This window comes from Vanessa tameamea, chromosome 15, assembly GCF_037043105.1.
Source record: "Vanessa tameamea isolate UH-Manoa-2023 chromosome 15, ilVanTame1 primary haplotype, whole genome shotgun sequence".
Lineage (NCBI taxonomy): Eukaryota > Metazoa > Arthropoda > Insecta > Lepidoptera > Nymphalidae > Vanessa > Vanessa tameamea.
Window position 1 is genome coordinate 10,392,385 of NC_087323.1, and position 26,867 is coordinate 10,419,251.

Sequence of the window (26,867 nt, forward strand, 5' to 3'; positions counted from 1 at the left end):
AAATCTATGTATTAATCATATGTATGTATTCATTTACAAAATATAATACAATTTACGTGAACATGAAAAACTTGATTAGTAAACGATTTCAGAGATGTCGTTAATGCGAGTGTCATTGACTTAAGACATCGCTCGAGTTCGTCGCTAAAATCAAAATATACTTTATTCATGAAATATCTTATAAGCATTGTCATTTTATGAGATGATATTGAATGTAAAGCTGTCATAAAATGCGACGTGTCATGCGATTATACACACAAAAGTAAATGTGATAAAATATATACCCAAGTAACATAACCTCCAAAATTGATTGAAGAATAAATTTGTTATAAACACAATACCGTCTGTGTACATTTTCATTATTATAAATTATTAATTTAATATTTTTGAAACACAGTTCTATGAAATATTACAGTTAAAGAAAAATAGTATTATGTTAAAGCAAATCAGTAATCTTATATAAAAAAAACATATAAAATATTTTGCCGAGTACAGAAAACATATTACTTATAGTTAAGAATAAAAAAATAATAATAATGATAATTTAATTAATGAATCCACTTTTCAACCGATGTTATTTTATGCAGTAAAGAGATTTACAACAACTACAACAGTTCTAAATATGAATTACATACATATGAGTTAGGTACATATAACGTAGATAATTTATTTATTACAATTGTAGTTGTGTTTTCAATGCCAAATTAAATTAATTTAATTATTTGAATACAGAACCCTAAATATATCCGCTATGAAAACCGCTGATCCACATAGTATCGCCACAAAAACATAACCTTGCACTTTTCAATTAAATCAACAAGGCTTATCGGTCACAGAATTTTTTGCTTTAGCTTTATAGCAATAGAGACTACAATGAGTTGAAACGAAAATGTATCATCAGCTTTATTGTATACATTTACACAATTATTTAATTTAGCTTAAAATTTATTATTTGTCAATTTTGCTTTTAAGGAATTTAACGCGTCAGCAATTCCTTTTTGGAAATGCAATCGCTTCATTGGTTTAGTGGTTAGTGTATATAGACCCCAATGTTTTGCTACAATTCTGGGTCTGGCAAAAAATATATATAAAGGGGTTACCTGAATAAGTCCAGGCACGCTGGCAGTGTGGTGAAATTAGTTACAAATTTTCTTCATAAAACGAGTGAAAGGCTTTTAGCAACTGCTGTTAATTCACCGCTCTACTTATAAATATGTTTTCCTAACGGAACATTCCAACTTCGTATGTGTAATATTCATACAAAGTTTCCCATTTCCCTAAAGTTGAAAAATCAATAAATACTTCTTTAATCACGTCATAAAATAAATTTGTTTCCAAATGTAAGCGTTCTAGGCAACGCAGTTTGAAAAACGTCAAGCTTTAAATTCATTAATTTTTCTCTCGCACACATACCAGTGTTATTTTGCTTCATTTCCTAAATTTGGCTCACAGAGAATGATTTTAGCATTAAGCATTATGTACAATATATATATTGCGCGACGTGATATAAAGTATCAAATAAATAAATTGATACGCAAAGGTATTAAAACAAAGTTATTAAAAACAATAAGTTTGTGTTGACTTTCTAAAACAAATGTGTAAAATTTATAACGTCCATTACTACCATCAATTGTTAATGATTTATTAAGAGATTAGAGTCTTGCACACGAATACTCAAAGGGGAGGAAGTCTAAGCTACACTGGACGAAATATTCTACCATAAACAAAACGACAGTAAGTTCTATACAACATGTACAACCTGTAAATTTCCCACAGCTGGGCTAAGGCCTCTTCTCCATTTGAGGAGAAGAGGCCTTCCACCACGCTGCTTCAATGCGGTGGATTCACATGTGGCACAATTTCGTCGAAATAAGACACATACAGGTTTCCTAACGATGTTTTCCTCCACCGCCGAGCACGAGATGAATTATAGACACAAATTAAGCACATGAAAATTCAGTGGTGCTTGCCTGCGTTTGAACCCGCAATCATCGGTTATGATGTACGTGTCTATGCCTTCTCTGCTCTATATAAATTATATTTAATAAGTTCTATAGTACCTCTTTTTCATTCATACTTATACAAATCGTACATGTTATAATAATATACAATTAGTCAAATTGTTTAACGACTAAATAATGTTGTACAGAATAAATAGCTTCATTTATTTAATCGTTATGTAGTCATCGTGTTGATGTTATTTATGTACATACATATTATATTACTTTAATATCCGCACCAGGGCGGTCACCTCCTTATCAGGTCATTGTTTTTACCCCCAATTAATAAATAATCTAACATTGCCAATGTTTAACGTGGCGGCAATGTTATCAGTTCACACTGGCACACTTGTACTGAGTACTCTCTAGCACAAGTATATTTAATAACAAATTGTTAGAAATTTAAATGACAAAGACAAATAACATTAGAATAAAATCTTGCATATAAATACTGTCTCAATTATCAAGTGGTTCGGTTATAGGGATGCAAACTCCGAGGTCCTGGATTCGGAGCAGGGATCGGCTAATAAAACTATAATAATATTAAATTTTTATTCTTCACGTCTGCAAATCGCGTACCGTGACGGATTTTTTTTAGATTATGATTTTTTGTAATATTAACATTAAGTCCTTAACTATAAACAAATAAGAAGTAAAAATAGTTACTGTATGAATAATAATTGCTTGGAATTGTGACAAGAATGCCAGCACCATTTCTCCGTTGAATGGCAATTCCGATGCTTTGGGCAAAAAAACGAACCAGCCCTCCTGTCACCAGAGGAGGCAATAAGTCGAGGTGATATACTTTTTATGAAGCTTTTTGCACTACTACCAAGTTTCCAGTGTTTCGACAGCAGATTTTTTAAAATAAATAACTATTCAGTATGGTGGTATGTTTATGAAAATAGTTATGTGTATATAAACGGTCTTTAAATCTTTAAGTTCGCGATTTCTATGTCTGGCCGCAAAATAAGAATTAAAAAAACGCATCAAATATGATGCGGAATAATTTGACTAGTTCGGTAGTTGAGTCACAACTTAGGAAAATAATGCGTGCGCGTAGGGGAAGTCACTTCGTGCAAGAACTTTAATTAGGCTAAATTACAAAATGTCTTACTTATAACTTAGCTATTGAACTGTTTCTAAGTCTTAATTTAATTTTTAATTTGTATTTAAATTTATTTACATTGAGTACTTATTGTTTTTAATTAATTTTGTGGGAATTTTACAGGGCGACCTTTAGTCCGAATCCGTTCAAGTTCGAATACGAATTTCCACCAGCGTCCTTTGTGGTCATTTTATTTCGATTGCTTTAAAATAAGTTCCTAGTTGTTATACATTTTTGGAAAGCTAAGAAAACGGTTATGTTTCTAAAATAATCTGCAAGTTAAGTTTCATATCGATTTTTTTAGTCTTTAAGGCAAATTTGTGAAAAAAAAATCAAAAAAATATTGAAGTAATATCTTTTTCCGCCTCGCATTTTAAAATTTAGACGGATAATTACTATTTTAATATAGACAAATAACCAGTGTTTAATCGTTTTTATAAATCAGAAGAAAAAAATAGATTTTAATTGATACTTTTTTTTAAATAAATTTTTGAAGTCGCATTTTTGACTTATTTTGAAAAATCTAAAAAACGTGATAACTCAAAAATGGTTAACTTTTGCTTTATGCATATGGGGGGTTAAAATTATTGCAAATAGTCACTCCTTTTACCTTCTAACGGGAATACGTCGAATTACCAAAAACCCTGTATAATTTGCCAACCTGAGGATTTAACCCAAGACCAAGAGATCTGAGGTCTTAATGACGTAGTCACTAGAGCTAGTCACTAGTCCAACGAAGCGCAGTTTTGTAAATGTATTGACAATAAAAAATGAGTAATATTAAGGATTTTTTTTTTAAAGTATATTATTATAACAAGTTTAATTCATAAATTGTATAATGTGCTACCGAGTTTCTCATATTGATAAAATGCATTTAAAAACACGCGAAGTGGAACGATTTTTAATTAAGTTTTTACATAAGAAACATTTTTTATGATTTTATATAACCAATAAACATAATATAAAATTATAATTTTATTTTAGTAATCTCTTACGAGTAAATTAAAATTGTAATATTACATGAAAATTTACTTGATGGTAGGGTTTTGCGCAAACCCGCGAGGGTACCACTTACAGTGCTAATGTATATTGGCTATAGAGACTATTTAACATCACATGGCATAAGCCCGTGCGCGAACACATTAAAAAAAAAAAACTAAGCGTGACACTATCAAAGGTATACAACGTTAACTCTATTTAAAAAAAATAATCAAATAGAGTAGTCACTAATGTAACAGAAATTACAGTATAATTAAATAAAATAAATTCAATGGTAATAATATTTACAATTGAATTTAATATCAGGCAAGAAAACCACACACTAATACTAAAACACTAACGATTTTTATCATTTAATGAAATAAGAATTTTAATTCGCCATATCTTAGTTTAGCATCAATCCTTAAACTGTTTATAGTGTTTAAGCAAAATATGCTTTATTCTTGCAATTTACGTTTATCTTTTACTGTTTATGAAAATTATAATTAATTACGCAATCATTTTAGCCTAGATCTGTTGAGATTTATTTAAAATATGTAAATGTAAGTAGAAATAATAATAAATATGTTCTTACCAAATTGACGTATGCAAAAGCGATCAGGCCTTTCCTCAACGGTAGACAGAAGCAGCATCTTGTTAGTATAGGAATCTCAACGTGCGAGCAGATCTTGTCTCTGGAAAATAAATAAAAAAGGTTTTACTATAGCTAATAATAGTTTAAAATGAACCATTGCCTAATGAAATGACATGTAACTGAAAATTGCGTAGCACTTAAAGCGCGGGCAAGCAAAACTTAGTTCGCAAATTTTGATTCTGTGTTTATAATTAATCTCATGCTTATCGTGAGGTGATCTGCATGTTTTGTTATTCCGTCCTTCGTCCTCAGTTTTTCTCTCCAGTTAAAAATCCCGCGCTTCTCCGTGCCAGGCAGTACCAGCTCGCCTCACCACGCCACGAGACGGAAGTGACGGGAGTGCCACAACACGGTGTCGATAACCGCATCAATAATCATACTTCATACATGTTATTTCAATTTAAAAAAAAACGTATTTAAAAATCAAAGCAGTACTAAACATTATCATTTCAATTAAAATCATATAAGTATATTTAAAAAATCATGACAATATATATTAAGGTCGAAATTTCCTTCTCGAAAGGTGGGGAAACCTTTGCCTAGTGTGGAACATTTACATTTTACAGATCATTCCGTTACGATAATGCATAAAGTATCTATATTAATAATTTCATGCAGGTGTACGATAGACCCGATCAAAACCTATCCACAATTATTGATTGTTAAAAAATAATGATTTTTTAGTCGACATATGCAAAATTCGTATAATCGAGATATTTCGATATTAAATCCATGAAATTCAATGACATGACAGTTCCAGGGGCAGCCATGTTTGACGTTTATGGGTGCGTTCAGAAAGTGTGTTCCAAACAATAATTTCGTGCAGGGGTACGATCGTTAGTATATTTATAGTTGTTTAGTTTTAATTATTTTACCCGAGCGCAGCCTAATAAAATATAATAATAGCCTAATAATATCGTAATTTCTAATTTTATAACCCGACTTAAAGTAATTAGAAGTTGACTTCTAACATCGTCGTAACTTATCAGGCAGAGTAGTAAAATATTTATTTTGATAAATAAACTATACTCTGTGAAACAATTGGTGTAGCACTGACGATTTCAAAGAAATAGTTTGTTTATCGGTAATTATGTTTTCCAGTTTATTGATTGGCTATTTAAATTAAAGGCGAAGATACGTCGCACTTTGAAATACAAATATAGATAAGAAATGCAAATATCTGTCTAACGAATAAACGTAAATATAAATCTATTATTTGTTTTACAGTCATTTGTAACAGTTCTAACAATCTTTGTGTATGTTTTGAGGTTGGGAGATAATGCAGTGGCGTTAAGCCCACCTATTAGGTATGCAATATCATTTGGTTGAGCAATGCACGTTACCATTTTCGATGATATTTAATAAAGAGATTGCTTGAATTTCGAGAAAATACACAATTGTTTTTAAAGACACATATAGGAGAAGATAGTAAGGGTCAATTTAAAAAAAAGCGTGTCTAAAATATCCTTCCTCCTTTCTGTCCAAAGGCTCTCTCAACCAATACTTATATCAAATATTATCATTTATATTTAAACTAGTTGAATATAATCGTTCAAGAGCGTTTGTGTGCTAAAGGATATTATAACATTAATGACTTTTTAGTTGATTGCACACCTTGGGAATGAGATGATCGCCTCGAGGCTGTTTCAAATAACGAAAATATGTTTACTATTATTGTACATGAAAACATGAAATCTATATTATCCCGCTGAGTTTCTTTCGCCGGTTCTTCACTGGTCCGAGATGTTAATTTCCGAACCGGTGGTAGATTTTTGACTATCAATAAGCAGGTGTAATCACTTCCATATTGAATAAAGATTTTTGACTTTGACTTTGAAGTTGTCGTCCACGGATTCGTTTATGTACTCAGGAGTTGGCCGTAGGGTTTGAGGCATAAAATGTAACCTATTCTTCCTTAGGGTTTAAACTCACTTCATACCAAATTTCATTAACTTCGGTTCCGTTGTTTGGCCGTGAAATAGTAACAGACAGACAGAGTTAATTTCACATTTATAATATTCATACGGATCTGTACACTGATCGTACACGGACTATTCATCCGAATTAATTTTATATCTAGAGTGTTACGTTATAAAATTAATCCAGGAGTTGAAATCTAGAATAATGAAAAACAGAGAATATTTCATTATTCTAGTTTAAGTAAGGAATCAATGATATCTCATTCTACATCTTGAAAATAAATAGACCACACGAGTAAAAGTAAATTGACAGCTTGCATCGTACATTCCGAGCTAACCAGTAATCTTATCCGCTTCAGCGAATCTTTTAAGTTGTTTTCGTCTTAACAAACATATTTGATACCTGTAATGATATTACATCGAATCATTTATTGATTCCAATAATAGTAATTAAATTAATAGAACTTCTGACGTATATATAAAAATATATGCGTGTGTTTATGAGATCTACTTCTTCAGCGTAATTTAAAACATCCGGAATTGTATTGTATTTATTTATCCGGAATATTAATATATTTTTTAATATTAGTATATTTTTATTTATCCGGAATTATTTGTATTCGTTGTATTCGCTTAACTATAATGTTTCTCGTGCTCCATCTGCATCTGTTTTGTCATCCTAGAATTTGATGAAATTTAAAAGTTTAGCTAAACAAATCCTTAGCAATATTTATAGATAAAGTCGCATGCGGTTTATAATTCGATTCTTCAAAACAATTTTATCGCTGACGATATAAATATAAATTAACAAAAACTACCATGAAAAAACAAATAATAACAATTACATTGATTTATTAAATGCTTATTCATAATTGTTTATTTTATGCTTGTATTGCATGTTTAGCGAAATAAAATACCAATTAAATTGTAATACATTTAGTAGAAAGGGTCATATTTCTATATGTATATAAAATAACTTTGTATATAAATATTGGACAACATCACATACATTACTCTGATCACAACTGTTATGGAAGATAAGAAGTAACGACGGTACCACAAACACCCAGACCCAAGACAACATAGATAACTAATGAACTTTTTCAACATCGACCCGGCCGGGAATCGAACCCGGGACCTCGGAGTGGCGTACCCATGAATACCGGTGTACAAACTACTCGACCACGGAGGTCGTCATTTGTAAATAAAAACCAAAATCATTATTCAATATAATAGTGTAAAAATATTACTATGATATGAAAACATTACTTAAATAATCGTTTAATCTTTTTAAAGTTATGAACATCCGGACGGACATTATTATAATAAAAAAATAGTATCAACCAAAACGCATTAAGGCAGCAATAAGCTCCAAATCTTCTCAAAAGGAGGGATGGACTTTAACTCAGCAAGGAGGCACTTAAAGAGTATACTACTAATATTTACTTTACTTGTTTTTTTTAATTATATCTCTTTAATATTAAACGATGCATGTGTAATTTAGAATCAGTGTAAGAATAAAAAAAATCGTACTCGTATATACGAGTAAATATGGCGGAAAAGAGGAACCTATTTTATTTTGATGTCGGTTAATAAATGAATATAACTGAGCACACATGTATTAAGATGAGATAATGTTAACATCCACAATTTCAATATGGACCGAGGTTATCGGTAACTGTTCCAAGAACAACGATATAGGAATGAGGATGCATCCTTCCGTCTGATAACACTATCGAACAATAAAATAGAAATTATAGAAATGGTCTAATGTGTAGATCACGGAGACCGTAACCCAAATAAACGGGTATGTAAATGGAATTTGCTTAAAAATTATAATTTTTGCATAGTATTATTTTTGCATATTATTATTTTTGCATAGTATTATTTTTTCATAGTATTATTTTTGCATAGTATTATTTTTGCATAGTATTATTTTTGCATAGTATTATTTTTTGCGCATCCATATAAGCTCATATGTGTCTGTGCACTCCACATGAACCTGCAATTAATTACTCACTCAACCATACCACTTTTCTTAGTGGTAGGGCTTTGTGCAAGCCCGTCAGGTTAGGTACCACCCACTCATCAGATATTCTGCCGCCAAGCAGCATTTCTTGGTATTGTTGTGTTCCGGCTTAAAGGGTGAGTGAGCTAGTGTAACTACAGGCACATGGGACATTACATCTCAGTTCTCAATGTTGGTGGCGCATTGGTGAAGTAAGGAATGGCTAATATTTCTAACAGCGCTAATTTATATAGGTGATGGTGACCACTTAACAGCAGTTGGCCCATTTTCCGGTCCGCCTACCTATTACCTACATAAAAAAAACTAAGTATTGACGTTTGGGGGTAGAATATGTGATGAAAGGGTGGATATACCCAGACGTGAAACAAGCTTTCAAAAAGCCATAAAGCTGATAGCTTACCTACCAACCAATACAAAACTGTTACGAGAAACTGTTTACGAGACATATAATTTGTACTATGCCAAATATTAAAAACAATAATTTAAAAAAAACATATAGTCTATGGTCACATACCTTTAATATTAAAAAAAAAAACTATTGTTATATATGACAATGCGACACTGTGTCTTGGTACTTTACTAATAAAGGAGTCTGCTCTAGTATGGACCGATGTAGTTACCGTCTCATGCCATGATCGTGCTATGAACGTATCAGGTAAAAGAGCATGACTCAGACTGCTATAACCACAAGAACATATCAAATCAAATTCCTTTATTCGATATAGAAGCGGCACACTTACTTTTTGATTGTCATATATTTTTAGTTAGGACGTGAATCGTATCCGAGGAAAAGTTTCATCTCCCATATGTTACTAATTATCATACCAGATTGAATTAATTGATTCCGTCACATAAAAAGCCCATTGAGCAAACGACGAATAGATTTCGATCAAATATTTATTTTTTTAATATTGTATTTAAAGAAACATTTAAATTCAGCCTAGCAAAAATTACACTTCTGGCAACATTAACAATGTTTCATAATAAAGGTCACCGCTATCTCAATAGTTCAAATTTTTCCAGATACGATAATACTATATAATGTAAACACATAATAACTACTAATTGAGGTAAAAATACAAACATTATTCGGGTCAACATTAGCGATATAATTAGTAAGTTTGAAATAAAATAAAATCCAATAAATTGATTTATCAAAAAAAAAAAATGACAAATAGCAGCGCGTTATTGTGCCTAAGGTCAAAATAGTTAGTCACAGATAAAATTAATTCTTGCAGTAAACAAAATCTCTTATTTATTGGTTAGAGGAAAAATAACAGATTATTATTTAAAAAATAAATAATATTATACAACTACATATATAAGTATTTTAAATAAAAATCAGGTATTATTTTAAAGGAAAACAGTGTATAAATATGGTTATAATTGCTATACGGGTATATAGCGATATTTATATGTATTTTTTCATACGTGTAATTGAAATTGACTGAAAGGTAGTTTCCCGCGCTTATGTCGGCATATTTTTTTAATATAAATCATAAAGTACTTTATATATTTTATAGATTATATATAGGTATAGCTCTACTCACCCATGAAGGCGAGCCCCTCCACGTTAAGTTATTATCGGCGTACATTAGTGTGAGTGACTATCGTGCTTAAAAGATATCTTAGTGTACGTGAGACGTTTAAGAGCAAAGAAAAAAAAATCGAGAAGCAATTTTTAAAATACCAATTTAATAATACGATTTTGAAAAAGGAAGAACTTAGTAATTCGATTATTTTATTTTATGTTTCTTAAATAAATTTGGTTTATTTTTTCAATGCATCATATTTCCAAACTGGAAATCATTCTTATTTTCATCAAATCGAAAGTAAAATTATAAAAAAAAACATACTAAAAGTCGTTTGTTTGTTAGATTATTTATAATAATTACAATAATTTTCATTTCATTGTTCGAATTAAAGAAATATATCACAATGAAACTTAGTACAACACAATTGAATATACATATATTGTATCGGCTAACATCGAATTTACGATCATGACCGACCGCATCGACATAGTATATAATATAGAGTTGCCCTTACGAAACGATCATAAAATTTTTTTCAAATTAGATAATTCTTAAAAAAAAAAAGTCTATACTAATATTATAAATGCGGAAGTAACTCTGTCTGTTACCTCTTCACGCTCAAACCGCTGAACCAATTTAGATGCAAATTGATATGGAGATAGTTTGATTCCTGGGGAAAGATATAGGCTACTTTTCTTAATTCAACCCGCGAGAGGGTAAAATGGGGATTGACGGTTTGAGTGCTAAACTAAGCTGTATAAATTTCGCGTAGGTAAAACTGCAGGTTCACCTAGTAATCAGATAAAAGAAGAATTTACTCGCAGAGCTTGCAACTACTGCTGTTTTTAGAAACGCCATTAACACTGATTAGTTTGTGATATATTTGGAATCGCAAGTTTTTTGAGGAACAAATTTATTCTATAAATATATTTTCTAAAGTATCTTGTTTCAATGAGTCTAAGATGACAAAAGTCAAGAGTAGATTTACTTGTGATATTCTCTTACGGTGTAATTTACATCACGATTGTCTAACGTCTGTTGTCAATAATTATCTAATCTCATAAAACGTAACCGACATAACCACACCGACTAACATTGTTAGGAAGTTACAAGCGATTTGTTAACCACTAAAGGCTTATCACACTATTTGATATTATTATTCGATTTAAAGTGTGAACGTGATCTTACGATGCTTGTTACAACGTATATCAGAACTTATCAGCTCAAAGAAAGCGTAATTTTTATATTTTATTTAGTCGAGATTATCAATAGTTATTATTTTTTAATTTAAGTTTATGGTAATGGTAAATGAAATTTTGTGAGCCATACAAAAAAAGCTTAACTAGTGGCTTCAAATAATAAATAAAGCAACTATTGTGTTGTCCACACGTTAACGTGTTGGTGATAACTATTTGCTGGTAAAGATTGCGTTTTAAACAACTTTAGACGCATTCTTTAATAATTTTCTATTAAATTTACTAAGTTATTCGTATATTATGATGAGTTCAATCAAGATGGAGAGTAGCAAAATACACAGGTCGTATAGTACACAAGTGAGCAAATACTCTTTATTTTCTCATTCCTTTAATCTGATAGAACGGCAATATGACTGAATTACAAATGCATAATTATAAAAACAAGCTAGTGCTAACGTAAAAGACAATACTCACCAAGATAGTAAGGCTTATTCTCGTAATAAATCTTTTTATTACAGTCAAATAGCGGAATGCAATAGCAGAGTTGCATCATCCGACATTCTTGCTAGTATGAACAGCATATAACGCGATTCTAATTTTAAATTACATTTACTTCTATGAAGACTTTTTTTTTAATGGTATAGATTGGCGGACGAGCGAGTGAGCTACCTGGTGGCACCACCACCCATAGACAATGGCGCTATTAGAAATATTAATGATTCCTTACATCGTCAACGCGCCACCAACCTTGGGAACTAAGATGTTATGTGTCTGTAGTTTACACTGACTCACTCAGCTTTCAAACCGAAATACAACAATACTGAGTACTGCTGTTTGGTGGTAAAATATCTGATGATTGGTACCTACCCAGACGGGCTTACACAAAGCCCTACCTTTTAACATACAGAGCTCCGCAAAAAACCATCATGAAATATCAAAAAATGCTGTGCGATATTGAATTTAATAATTATAATATTTAAAGGATACACGCGTCAAAAATGCGTAAAGACGGTTCAAGATTCAACGAGAGACCTAGGGAGTGAGGTTACAGAATATCATGGTATCGATAGGATTATAATTAAACACAAATAAGGAAATGATGATACTGAAAGCGAGAATGATTTATTAATAAAATTATAGATAATAGTTATTTCATTATTATGCAGTTTTTTTTTTATGAATAAACTTAGAATGAATACGAAGATCTAATCTTGTGTTCATTATGCATTTACGCATTAAATAAACTCATCAGTTGGTACGATCATGATATAATAGAAAATCGCATAAGCATAATCGCTACATATATATATATATATATATATATAAATATATACAGACTTAAAACTCATCATCGAATTTAATAGTGGTACGATTTTGGTCAAGTCCGTAAAATCAAACTCAAAATATACTTTATTCAAGTAGGCTTTTACAAGCACTTTTGAACCGTCATTTAACAAACTATATTAAGTGAAGCAATCACCGCTTCGGAATGCAGATTCTACCGAGAAGAAATAAAAAGTCAGGTTAGTGAAATACAATTATACATGTATGTAATATATCCTGCCTGGAAGTCAACAAGTATTAGCTCCACGCATTTTTATCATCTATATAATCTTTTATTGAATAATATGCCTCTTTTACCAAAGTATCTTTGTACTTTTTGTACAGTATGTCGCTCAAACGTGACTTCTAAAATCCAAACAAAAACCATGTTATGTACATTTTCTATGGCAAAGTTGTAATAAGTGACGCGTGTGACTAAAAAAAACAATAGAGTCGAAGTGCGTGCTGTGAAAAAAATGACATGTACAATAAATATTGCGACACATCTTGTCCAGTTGTTATGGATCACAATATGCTGTTGCATGACCATTTTACTCACTTAATAATCTATAATAAGCAAATTGCAGTGTCTTTGCGTTTATTTACGGTTGTTAGCGTCAAACAAAAGGACTCGTAATATTCTCCTCTTGAACGATTTCGGTCAAGGTCGCTATTCTCATGGGAGAGTAGCCAACAACGCAGCACATAGCACAGGTGCACTCACTTTTCCCTCACTCTAACAATCCGATGGAACGACAATTACTAAACCGAAAATAATGAAGGCGGACGACGAACGGCTTTTACGGTTTTTCAAAGGAACAGGAGTGTACTCATTTCCAACTTCCAGTCTCCTGAGAAGCTTGAGGGTCTTACGACTAGCCCCTAGACCAAAGAGACAGTCTTTTTTTATGGTTAAAGTACGTATGTAATAAGACCCACGCTTCAATTGTGTTTAAATATCATACCTACTGTATAATAGTATCTACTGAGTTTCTTACCGGTAAATTCAATTCTCAGTCCAGATCTAGCTAGTAAGATTAAATATATTTTAATTTTATAGTGACGATTTAAAAAAACAGGCGATTTTTTTAACATTATGACATCGTCGAGTTACTAATTCGAGTATATAACAAATAACTTTTTTATAATCAAGCGTATAATTTGCGGTCAACATTAGGTAGAACCAATATTATGATTATTAATCACTAAGTACTTATACTAAGTATTACTTATAAAAATGTTTAGTAGAGTTTTTATTTTGATAATCTGTGGACAGAATAATTTAAAATTAAAACGTCATCATAGAGTACCTTATAAGAATAACGCAATAGTTAATTTAAAAAAAATAATTATCGATGGTCGTTTACCTTAAATATAATTTGCAAAATATAATTATTTAGTTAAATTATTCAACTGACATTGTCGAAGTCGAATTTTAACAAAATGTTTTCTTCACACGGAAGACACTGAACGTACAAAAACCTTCAACTTAATGTTTTATAACGATTGAAAGATTTGAAGTTGTTCTTTTTCAATGTTAGTTAGTGTTAGAATATGCATTACATTTACTAAAGATTAAAAGTAACTATTTATTAGGTAATAAAAATAATTAAATAATATGTTTTTTCAACCGTCTGTATGCTTCGAATAAGTTAAAAGTGTTCATGATTAATATTTTGAGAAATTGTAACGTAGGAGTATACTATTAAAACAAGTAGCAAGCGAAACTGTTGTTACCCGATGCGCAGGGTTAGTATTTCTTTTGGGGGACTGTGGCATTTAATTAAAAAAAAATATTAATAATTTACAATTTTAAAAAGTTAAAAATTTGTTAAGTAATGTTTGTTTTCTGATCAAATGAAATATACATTTAAGTGGAATTATAATCATAAAAAAAATGATTTTAGATTTTTATAAATTAATAAGAATGAATTTTTTATTCTCTATTCATGTAAAATATAGACATGGACTTTGAAAAAGGATCATGCAGGTCTCAGGCCAGAAAACTCGAACTACTTAATTTTAATAACTTAACTTGTAATTTTCATTCAGTAGTATACTCGCTGCCCGTCCCGGCTTTACACGGATCTACACAATAAGAGTCTATATACTTAGTACTTTTAGTTTGAAGAACAAACAAAAGAAAAAATATTGTTGAAGTGAATTGAAATTCTTGACTTTTATCTATTATAACATGCATATAAACCTTTTGTATTACTCTGTTTATTGATGAATGTTTATTAAAATACGTTGCATAGTTAAAAAGATCTAAGGGATTATACAGACAAACGGGAAGCGACTTTGACACTTTGTTTTGTACAGTGTAGAGATAATATGTAAGAATTTATTTCACAATTTGTTACTGTACTGTTAAATAAAAACTATTACGTAATTGTTATTTGTAATATTACAAACATAAAACATTTTGATGTATGTATTTGATTAAATACCAAGAAAAAGATAACTTTTCAATATGTCTTGTGATATTAACGTTATAATCTATGATATTACGGCAGAAGTATGGAAAATCAAAAATAACAAAAATATATAAATATTAATTAATTACAATATAAAAGTTAAGGTAAAATATCAGCCTATAAATGCTGAGTACCTACGCCAGTACTGAGTTAAGACCTCCTCTCCTCTTGAGAAGAGAGGTTATTTTACCACGCCGCTCTAATATGGGTTTGTGGATAGTGAATACTCACGTTAGCCCAGTCGGGTTAGAATTTCAAATTGAATTAATTAGTATTAATGTAATTTGAAATTAAAAATCGGGATGGTTCCCGACAGTTATTGCATCAGCTTTTAGGGCAGGTCAAAATAGCGAACTGGGCCAATTTTTTAATTTTGTATGTATAAGCGGAGTTTTAAAAGTTTTTTACTATAAATTTATACACATTCATCAGACAAATGCAGGCTTTGCCATGATGTTTGCCTTCACTGATCATGATAAGATAAATTGAGAACATAAATTAGGTACATTACAACTCAGAGGTCAAGACTCACGAGTTTCTGCCTGAGCACTGAGCCATCTCCGCTCATAAACAAATGACCATATTAGTCGTGTGGTGCTAAAAATAGTGTCACTTTGATGTGGTCATCTAGACGACGTTGAAAACTCTTCTTAAATACATATATTTTAAAATTATCTTAAAATTTAAAAAAAAATAAAAACTCTTGTTGAAATTACAAAACGAAGGTCAATTTTAAATTTGAATTATACTTAATATTTGAATAATTTCAATAAACAATTCAATTTAAATTAGCTACAAGCTATTAGACCAACGAGGCAGTAACATAAATTAAACCTAACCTCCCGGTAGTGAGGTACTACGTACGTCTTACATAACGTAACCCACTTATAACTATTGCTTGATGCTTTGGTGGATATTGCGTCAATTTATTTCCTAACTAATAAGTCTGATTAATTTTACCGAGTGAGACGAGAGGTTCCAAAACATGAATCTTAATTCACGATTGTTGTTTCAAATCTGGACAGGCAACATTGAATTTGAATGTGATTAATTCGTTCAAAATTCATCTCGTGCTCGACGGTGAGGGAAAATTTAGTGTACCTTACTTAATATTAAATTAGCTAAAGTGGGGGTTTTTAATAGTTTTTTGTTTTCATTCTATTAAATGTATAACTGAGTGTTCGTACTTTGTAAGCATTATATATAACCTTATGCTCTATATTCTTTTCGATTCCGACAGCAGAAGAAGTCTAGAAAATAACCATAGATCTAAATATTCCATGCGATTTGCTAATAGCTTTCGTATATTATGCACAAGACAAAGTTCTTGATTAATACATATTTTGTATAATACAACACTATTGCTAAAAATATTTTTATTTAATTTAATTTTGCTTCGAAATTTCCCACAATAACTTTCTAAACTCCATTTTTTCACGGATTCATAATGAAAAGGTTAGATTATTTCACATATCATGGTAATTAAAGGTCAAAGTTGTTTATTTGGCTTTACTCCATATACAATTTCGTTACTTGGGAAGCTTCACCGTTCATAACCAGTCAACACATGGGATGCAATAAAGTTATTCATATAGAAATTCTTGAATTTTCAGGACGACCCAGGCCCATTATCAGGAAGCGGATGCGTCGACATCATGTCACTAACGACGTTCGATGCCGATAATTTTCGACGTTAGTTAAACAGGAATCATTACTGACAAGCATATTTCGATTTGAGAGAAAATATCTTCCCTTTCACATTTGATAAATAAATAATAAATTTATCGTTATTTATCGTTATTTTATAGTTATTTAACTAATAGTTAACTAAATTGTTATGTAACGATCTTAGCTGTTGTTTTGTTATAGATTTATATTTATGTACGACGTTCCCATTAATAATATAAATGCAAATGTTTGTTTGTTGGTCTGTTGATTTTATCTTCATCATTTTTCACGCAGCAATCGACAGATTCTGAATATTTTTGAGTGAGAATAACATATTTACCGTTACTTTAAAAGGTTTGGTTTCAATTGAAACGAATTTGTTTTTATCACAAGCTATTATTTAAACTGCTACGTTTGTTAGTTTATTTAGATCAAATCTTGGAATGCTAATTTGAACCACATGCTCTTATCCAACGTAGTTAATAGTTCATCCAGCGTAGTTGTTATTTTTTTAAATATTTGTTATTTAAGGCAACCTTTAGATATTTTTATGATATTGTTATGAATGTAAATTTTTGAAAATCGACATAAATGTATGTTGTATTTCTGGTTTGATGCTCAGCGTGTCATGCTATTTGTGTGGCATTGATGAGGATGATCAGCTGAGTCAGTGTGAAAGCGACCCAACAAACAAACACACTTTCACATTTATAATATTATTGTCCAATGACATAGAAACTGACAATAGATCTTTGTATTAAACATAATTTTAAACTTTGTACATACTCTTATTAAAATATTTTACTATAAGAAAAAAAAATTATTACTTTAATATCTAGAGATACCAAATCACATATAATTATATACCCTCTTCCAATCAAATATATAAACAAACCTTATATTTATGTCTATAGCTCTGCTATATTATTCACTACAAACAGTTTTTGATTAATATATATTCATTTATAATACGACAGCTTTTCCACTTACTATTCATATTCGCTTTAATATTTCTTTCGAAAGTATTCATGTCCCGAAAACAACTTTGTCTACATTTTTGACGAATCCCAACGTTTTGAAATAGATTATTCAAGATATCGACCAATTATATCACTCCAATTAAATACTGGACAGAATAGGTTATAATGATCAATTAAACCCAAACTTAACGCTTGATATTGTATTTCACTAAACGATTAATTTACTTAAATAAAATTGATTTAAAATTCAACACGCGAGTAGTGCGCCTACTTTCTCATGACTGTCATTTTCTGCCCTATTCATTAACTGGGACAACCTTATATCTACTGGTTTAATGAATTAACGAATTGATTTTTATTTATCTATCTATGTTACACGCTGTTTTTTATGGAAAAATGCTTGATATTCATTGCTATACTTATATTGCGCTTGCATTTGCTGTGACTTTTGGATATACTCTTTTTTTATTGAGAATAAAGGAAAACTTTCATATAAAATTTTATATTCTCTTCTCGTGGGATAAAAAGTAGATACCATTTAATATGTGAAAAAGGTAAATAGTCACTGTCATTTTTGGAGCAACAGGTGTAAAGTTGGAAACTACAAAAAAAGTTATAAACCACAGTGATGGACAACTAAGATGACATATCATATAGAATAAGTAAGAACCTATTTATTTTTACACATATATAATATATACTGTTAAATGAGGAGACGCTCTTCTTTGCAATGCCTAACTCAATAAACTACCAGGCCCGTCTTTATTTTTGTGTGGGGTGCTAAAAATACTGGACGCTGATGGAAAGGAGATCGCCAGAACACTGCTTGTACCCTACGCTTGTTGCCCTAAAGACGGAGTTGACTAAATCGATACCTGGACTACTAAATTGATATAGTTACATGGAATTTTTACCATAATATGCAGAGCGTTTCGTTGAAAGTTGCAGAATATAGTGAGTAATTGGACTTTGCAGTGTCATCGACTTTGAATTTTTGACTACTATTTATTGTAATATTTATTCGTAAGCTACAAGTATACCGTTCCAAAAAAATGGATCGATTGAGTTTTGTTATTTTGTATCGTTAAGACGTGCATAGACTAACAATATTTTCTAAAATATGTTAATGACCTCCGCGAGTTTTAAGCCTTAATACAACGACATACAACGATCCGAAAAACGCATGTTTTTTTCGGGTTCCTTGAGCTCGTCCGACTATGTTTTATTTTTATAACAGACTTATTAGTTATTATTGGTAAATATTAAACATAAAAATAAGCAAAAAAGTTACAATAGTGAATTATTTGCTTTTAAGCTCTATATTATATAGATATTGTTAGGTTTTTGTAAAATTAAAATATTTCTGCTGGCAACCCAGCTTGTACCCAAATCGTTATATTAATTTGTATTCGACTCACATAAATGAAGCATTTCCTTTGTTTGTCAAACTTAACATTAATTTGTTTATATTCACCGCGGTTTGGGCTCTATTAAGATAAAAACACAAAAACAACGCTTTGTGTTATATTGTTTTGTTTCCTGATTGTAGCGGTTTTTGCAAGCCCGTTTGTATTTGTAATGTGTACACGTCAGCTATTTTAACGCCAAACATCAGTATTTTTTATCGCGAAAACGATTTAAACTGCAATACAGAAATAAAAACGAACTACTGTAACTTTAGTTACTGATGGCAACATATATATTATATTACTTATTATCGTTTCAACGAATTCGAAGTTAAAAAGAAAATCTGGACCAAAATAAAGATTAAAAATAAACAAGTCGTTAATCATTTAGACCGAAAAGTATAATTTTATTAAGAAATATATTTTTCAAATTCCTTTTTCGAACAGTTAAACGAATAAGTAATGTTAAAAAAAAAACAAAAATTTAAATACTAGTGAAACCATGATCAGCTAATTATTTTTTTAAAAAGCATTTGACAATTTAAACGTTGGGTATATATTTTTAATAACAAAAATAAGTTATTTATTTAAAAATATACTAAAATGCTTTCTACTTTCGTTATAATATATTGTTATTTGTGTTGTCTGTGAGATATCGTTATTCTTAAACAATGAGATCGCAATTACACGTTATTATTTTCGTTATAAGTTTTTTGTGATACGTTAACGTTATTTTAACATGATGTGTAATAAAGTAAAAATGTTATAATAAACTTAGTAATATATTTTAGTTCGATTTTAATCGTAACAAATGAATACATACGTATTTCCATATCTTCTAATATTCGTGGAAAGTTTTGTTAAAAATCGACGCGCTCCATTACTGTCGCAGGGTAGAAAATATTTGTAGCACGCACGCATTGTATACCAATACTTATATTCTATACTAAACTTACAGAGTTAATAATCTATTTTTAAAATTCAACGCATATTTTATTAATAAATGTCTGTGGAATAACATGTACGAGTTAACATGACACACGAGTTTCTATCACTAAGCAGATGTATAGAAACTCGTTAACAGTATCAAAAGTGTTCGAATGAAAGTTGTGAGTTGAATGATGACCATGAATATGAATAAACTGTGGATAATTATATGTGTTCATTTAAATAACAATTATTCACGTTTTAAATGATAATACAATATAAAGAATAACTAAATAATGTTATAACGAGTGAATATTAACACCAGTGTGCCTTATTCTGTCATCAAAAAATTGTTATTCGAAGTTTCGATATTAGTTACGAGAATGATAATAATATAATTTATTGAAAAGCGTAGCCTTCCAAATAAAAATACAGTTTTTATTTTACTAAATAAAATAAAAGGATGTAAACAAAAATTGAATTTGAAGTGAGTGGCCAATTTTGATTTCAAAACAACCTCAATTTATATGAGCGAAAAAATATATCAATATAACACTTTTGTAAACTACAATAACACATTTAACTGGTAAAACTTAAAAAATGAAACAAAGAAACGCAAGGAAAATCTGTTTAGCTATGAACACTGACTCCGAAAACATCTAATTAGTTATTGTTAATTTCTAAATGTAGCATAAGGTAGATAAATAATAATTTAGTTAAGTAAATTTTTTTTTTTTGGAGTTTTTGGATTTTCGTATTCAACTGTATTTGAATTCGATTAAAAAGTTTCTATACGTTTGAGTGAAATAATTAATACTAAAAATAAATAGCTTCTGTCTTGTACACGTTGTACTTATGATAATAATGTTTTATCTATATACATATCATAAAATTGGAGTGTCTGTTTGTAATATTAAAATAACCGCTTTTTACTATATGCATTTGTATGTATACACGGTACATATACCGAAATATTTTATTTTTAATTTTTGTCTGTCTGTCTGTCTGTCTGTCTGTCTGTTCCGGCTAATCTCTGGAACGGCTGGACCGATTTTGAAGGGACATTCACCGGCATCAAACTGACGTTATGAGGAGTAACTTAGGCTACAATAATAACTTTTTTGTTAAATTCAAACGCGCACGAAGTCGCGAGCACAGCTAGTGTATTATATAAAGATATGGATAGTGAATCTGTATGCACTAACAAACCGGTATAAAGCGTACGAACATTTGTTAAATGTATAGTTACATATCATGTGTAGAGATAAGAATTATACTGTTAGTTCCGCACGTCAGACTATAATGAAACGACACACGAATCGTGTAATAGTATAATGAGATGACGGCAACTCTTAACAATACGATGTACGATGTAACAACGCTCGCCTTTAACTGGCCGGTTCCGCGGTTTCATCCATTTCAATTTATTGTCACTTTTTTTAAATTTAGAATTGTGGCTGAACGTCATTCTACCGCATGGGGATTGGTCTTGCGGGATATATAAATAATTTCTTTCTGAAACAATGAACTGAACAAATTACTAAGGTGACATTTATTTTTAATGGACGAAGTCTTTTTATTTCATAGAATTTAATAAAAATACCTATCATGATTAATAAATCATCTGATGACAGGCGGTCACCCATACTTCTGTATGTAAGATATAATATCCCTTGTGATAAAAAATATATTAAAAGTAACTAAAAATAGTAAAAATATGAGTCAAGATAAACAAATTACCTAATGGGAGATGATCAACTTAGATAACGACTGCGAAATAATTCAACTCACAAATTCAATTCGGTACCAAGTACATACCCAAATTAGCATTAATATACTCATCCTCCAAACTGGAATACTAATGAACAATTTTTTATGATTTAGTTAGGCAAACGGGCAAATGGTCCACCTGATCGTAAGTGGTCACCACTGCTCATAGACATTGACACTTTAAGAAATATTAACGATTCTTTACATCGCCAATGTACCACCAAACTTGGGAGCTAAGATTGCCCCCTGTATCTGTAGTTACACTGGCTGGCTCGCTCTTCAAACCGGCACACTGAATATAAAACACAACCGGCCCATTGACTCCTCACTTCAAAAATTAAGAACTGATAGAAAATTAAAGATTAATTCGTGTCATCCACGAATTAAGATATACCCTACGAAAAAAAGAAACTTATTGTTTGATTCCGCATATGTGATGATAATCACTCACTTAATGAACCTTTATTTAGGCCTTTAGTCAGAACCTTGTAGGTAACCTAAAACCTAATATATTTTGCTGAACATGAAACTTACTTCACGTAGATCGTTTTCTTAAATCATTCAACTCGCTACTCAAAACAATATTTTTTCTCACAATTCGAGCCCAGACACGAAGTTAAAAACATTTCAAAGATAACATAAATATCATTCAGATAAAGAACACACATCGTACATCTTCCACATCTACACATCTCCCATAAGTGAAGGGAAATTAACATGTGAAGTTAATGAAATCCTTAACATATACATATAACTTTTAGTCGGGTTAACGACACGTACGACCTTAAGATAATCACGATTCGAGGGTGACTCTTTTCTGTCAGAAAGCCATACCGAAGCTACAATGAAGCCGCACTTGTATATAACCGAACCTACCTATATCAATAAAATCATTATTTGTTAAATGAGTGATGTGTGGCTGGTACGTGTACAGTACCTTTATTAGTAAAATTTTATAGCACTTATTCACTCGTATTATATATTTTCACGGTATGACTTTATTGACTTTCTTATTAAAACTCTCTAAATACATAATTATTTAAATTGTTTAGAATTTATTATATTTTTATCATATTACAAGCATCGTGTTGGATTACATTCTTCATATTGCTCTGTGAGCGCAGCAATTTTATAAATTTACTAATTTAGCCTTGCAAGCCTACCTACCTACAAACACTAAACGTCTTCAAATTTGTTTCGAAATTTGCGAAAGAGAGCATAAATATTAACTTTTTAATAACACTATAAAACAAAGGTAAAAGATTATTCAATTAAAGTTTAACATTTAATACCTATACCGAGACCGAGACAACATATATTATTAAATTTAAATATTATAAAGAAAAAAATATATATTAAGAAAAACTTAGCTACAATAATAACACCAAAGGATGATTGATAACCAATAAACGTAAACAAACTCTAAAAATAAAACATCACGAAAATATTATGTACAAAAAAACAACGAATGGGTAAAAAAATTGGCATTAATTTTGTTTGTTGAGTAGGTACCTATATTTAGTAAGCAATCGATTATTATTTCATCATAGTTATAGGAAATAAACCTGTAGATTATAAACAGATCCGTAAACATATTTTATAATGAAACCTTTGACCTCCGCCTTCAATGAGAACATTAAACGTTCAGGTGAACACGGAATTGCGTAATTTGGCGCGAAAATATCACAGATTATAAAAATGTTTCAACCGATTGGTTGCATTTTTAATAATTATGAGATGACAATGATGAGATATTTCAATGCCATAATAATATAAAATACATCTTTATATTTACTGAATTAGCTAAAATATATATTTTAATGGAGTGTTAGTGTAAGTACCTTTGTGACTTTATCTCTTTCAACACCATAAAGCGTAAAAGTAACCCGTTTCTATATTATAGTGGGGTCGATTTCCGTTTTTGTATTTATTATAGTGTTATTTATAAGATATAAGCACCTTGTGAAAGTGTGTTCTACTGTTGGGCTAAATATTATATCTACTGTGACACTTCGTATTATGTTGGTCTAGAAAAGTCTAATAATAACGGAATCGACTATTATAAATATTATACTAAAAATGAATATGTATCTTGGTATATGTTTCATAGTATAATAAGTAAGAAAAATAAATATAGGTACCAGAAATGTAATACCTGTCGAATAAAAATGTTTTCAAAAGAGGATATTACATAGCTAAAATATAAACATTGCAATTATTGGCGTAATCGTTTCGTTCTTGAACATACAATAAAAAAAAAATGTTTCTAAAGGAAGGCACGCATATCGGATCGTTGTTATAAAAACAAAAAGATTGGTGTTAGGATTTTTAACTGGCTTTCTTTGACCATGAAGAGTCACTATATGAATAAAAAACTATAACGTCGAACGAGTTTTGAAGGCCAAATACCTTACAGCTAAATAAGCTAAAACGAAATTTGCATCTTTAATGACGCTATGTTATTATAGAGTTTTAATGTTGATCGAAATTATTTTATAAATTAATAATTTTATTATTAGTTAAGATTTATATTGTTTTTGTGGAAATAAAAAATATTACACAAAGAAAGACATGCATGAATTGGATATATGAAATGAAATTCCGTGTCACGTAGCGTATAATTAAAAAAAAATTACCCTGTAATTTAGCGAATATTATCCATTCAAATAGTCAATCATTTACATAAATAAATAACTAAATATATACAATAGCATTTCTATATCACTTGATAAGAATATAACTGAGATTGTGATTCTATTCAATAATTTTCTTAACAACATATGAGACGCGTAAAATATACTTAAATTATTATTTTCAAGTCTAAGTAAAGAAATTTGTTTTACTAAGTTGATAATAGAAACAAATTTTCCGCTTAAAAGTAATTTCAATTAAAAAATGAAATTCATAAACATTATTAAATACTCTCGAATAAGAAATATTTTTCACAAACAGTATACAACTGAAAAGAGCTATTTCATACGGTATTCAAAATTGAACCATAAAAATTCTAATACACCATAAAACTTTCCTTATAAAAGAAACACAAAAAGCCTTAACAGTGCACTAAAACAACACAAGATTAAGAAGAACATCGACAAAAAAGACGACCGAAAGGTGACAAGTGACATCATAAACTTTCGCTAACTTACTTCAAACTAGTCTCCACTGTGGCGGACATTTTGACGCGTCCGTACCGCGACGCGATTTTATGGTCACTGAGCCTGCAACCTATACAACGGGTTAAAATAATAGTAATAATACAGAGCTGCTACAACCGTTTTAGTAACCGCTTCCTAATATTTACACAGATTAATAAGCGCGCGGATATGTGCCCTCAACTTTAATTATTTTGTATACATTTTTTTTCTCTTTTCCCTTATAAGATTCGCTAAATGTGTATATTTTTGTAAACACTATAATAAATATAATTATTGAGACATATACCGATTATTCTCTGCAATTCAATGACAATTGTTTGAGTAGAAAATCTTAATGAAAAGAAAATTTGAGCGTTTTACTTTGTCATACTAAATAGTTAAAAAAATTATACATTTTTATTTCAACTCGTACTTAATCAGCGTAGAGGAATAAGTTTAACACCTAATTTTTAACAGAAGAGACCCTCAGCAGTTGGAATTTGTACAGAGTTGCTGTTGACCAGTTTTTTTAGAACAGTGTATAAGAACAAACGAAATGAAATAAGATAACATATGATTGCTTAAAAAACTAAATTGCATAAAGGATATTTAGATAGATAATTAATTAACGTTTGTCACACCGGTTCGTACGGTGACACACTAAGAGTACTCTCATAAATATGGGCTCTAATAAGAGTGTATCTTGGTATAAGAGGCGGTTTGCAACAAGCCAACCGTGAGAAGACCGCCATGTTTACTGTTTAGATGCTTTGTTTCCTTACTATAGCATAACATTAGCTTAACGATTGTGTACTTTATAACAATCTCTTTTAAATAAATCTATATTAATTTTACAATCCATTTTCTAAAACGAATCATTTTCGTCTGTCATTCTCAAAATAAAAAATTGCGAAGTATTTATTAGAGAAATATAAGCTGTAAGATTAATAAGTTGTGTCGAATAAGTTCAGCTAAAGTTTAGAGAGTAAGCGATAGTATGTACATAGTAATAAATAACTAAGAAAGTACTGAACATTCTTGATATAAAAAATTATAAGACACGATCTTGTTTCAATATCTTTGAGTATAATTAAATTTAAATAATCGAAATTACACAAAACAAAACGAAAATCATACATTTATGAGTATTCTATGTAATCGAATTACGAAACTATTTGGGAACACCTAAGGATTACCGGGAGGACCTCGATGTAAAAAGTTTATTCATTATACATTCAACATAACCATCGATTAATTGTTTTGAACAACACAAAAACATGCAAGTTGGTATATTAAAAAAGTGCATACGTCAAACATAATAAAGCACCTTTTCTTAAGTACTACAAAATGAGTACTTTTTATTTACATAAGGATTATTAACATTTCTAAGTTGGTTAATAAAACTATAATATTGTCTGCTTGTTGCTGTGCAAAGTATGGCAGATTAGGTATATCATGTAATATAAAAATCATTTGTAATCATACTATTTTGTATTATTATTAATAAAATTACTCGACCTTTGCTTGCAATTGAATACAAAATATAAAGTCACGTTATAAGTATAATTAATTTAATTCTTTATTAGGAAAATATTTATGGAAATGTACGAAAAAAAAAACGGTTACTACGTGATCTTTTCGATGTAATTGTATTTTTATATTCCAACAAAAGTTACGTAATTTTTTTTAGAAAAGATGTAGCAATTAATAGTCAAAGAAAACCTTGAAATTATCATGTTTACTTTTTAACCGGCTGAAG

General features: G+C 30.1%; 1 protein-coding gene across 1 annotated transcript in view; it reads right to left on the reverse strand.

The window, feature by feature from the left end:
* The window catches only part of LOC113398429 (uncharacterized protein), a 28,783-nt gene extending 3,527 nt beyond the window's left edge, over window positions 1–25,256 (reverse strand). The window contains exons 1-2 of the mRNA XM_026637165.2: window positions 25,121–25,256; window positions 4,682–4,781 (exon numbers count right to left, since the gene is read on the reverse strand). Of these exons, the coding sequence (XP_026492950.1) occupies window positions 4,682–4,781; window positions 25,121–25,149 (129 nt within the window). The 5' untranslated portion in view covers window positions 25,150–25,256. The remainder of the gene's footprint in view (window positions 1–4,681; window positions 4,782–25,120) is intronic.
* Between the last annotated feature and the right edge of the window lie 1,611 nt (window positions 25,257–26,867).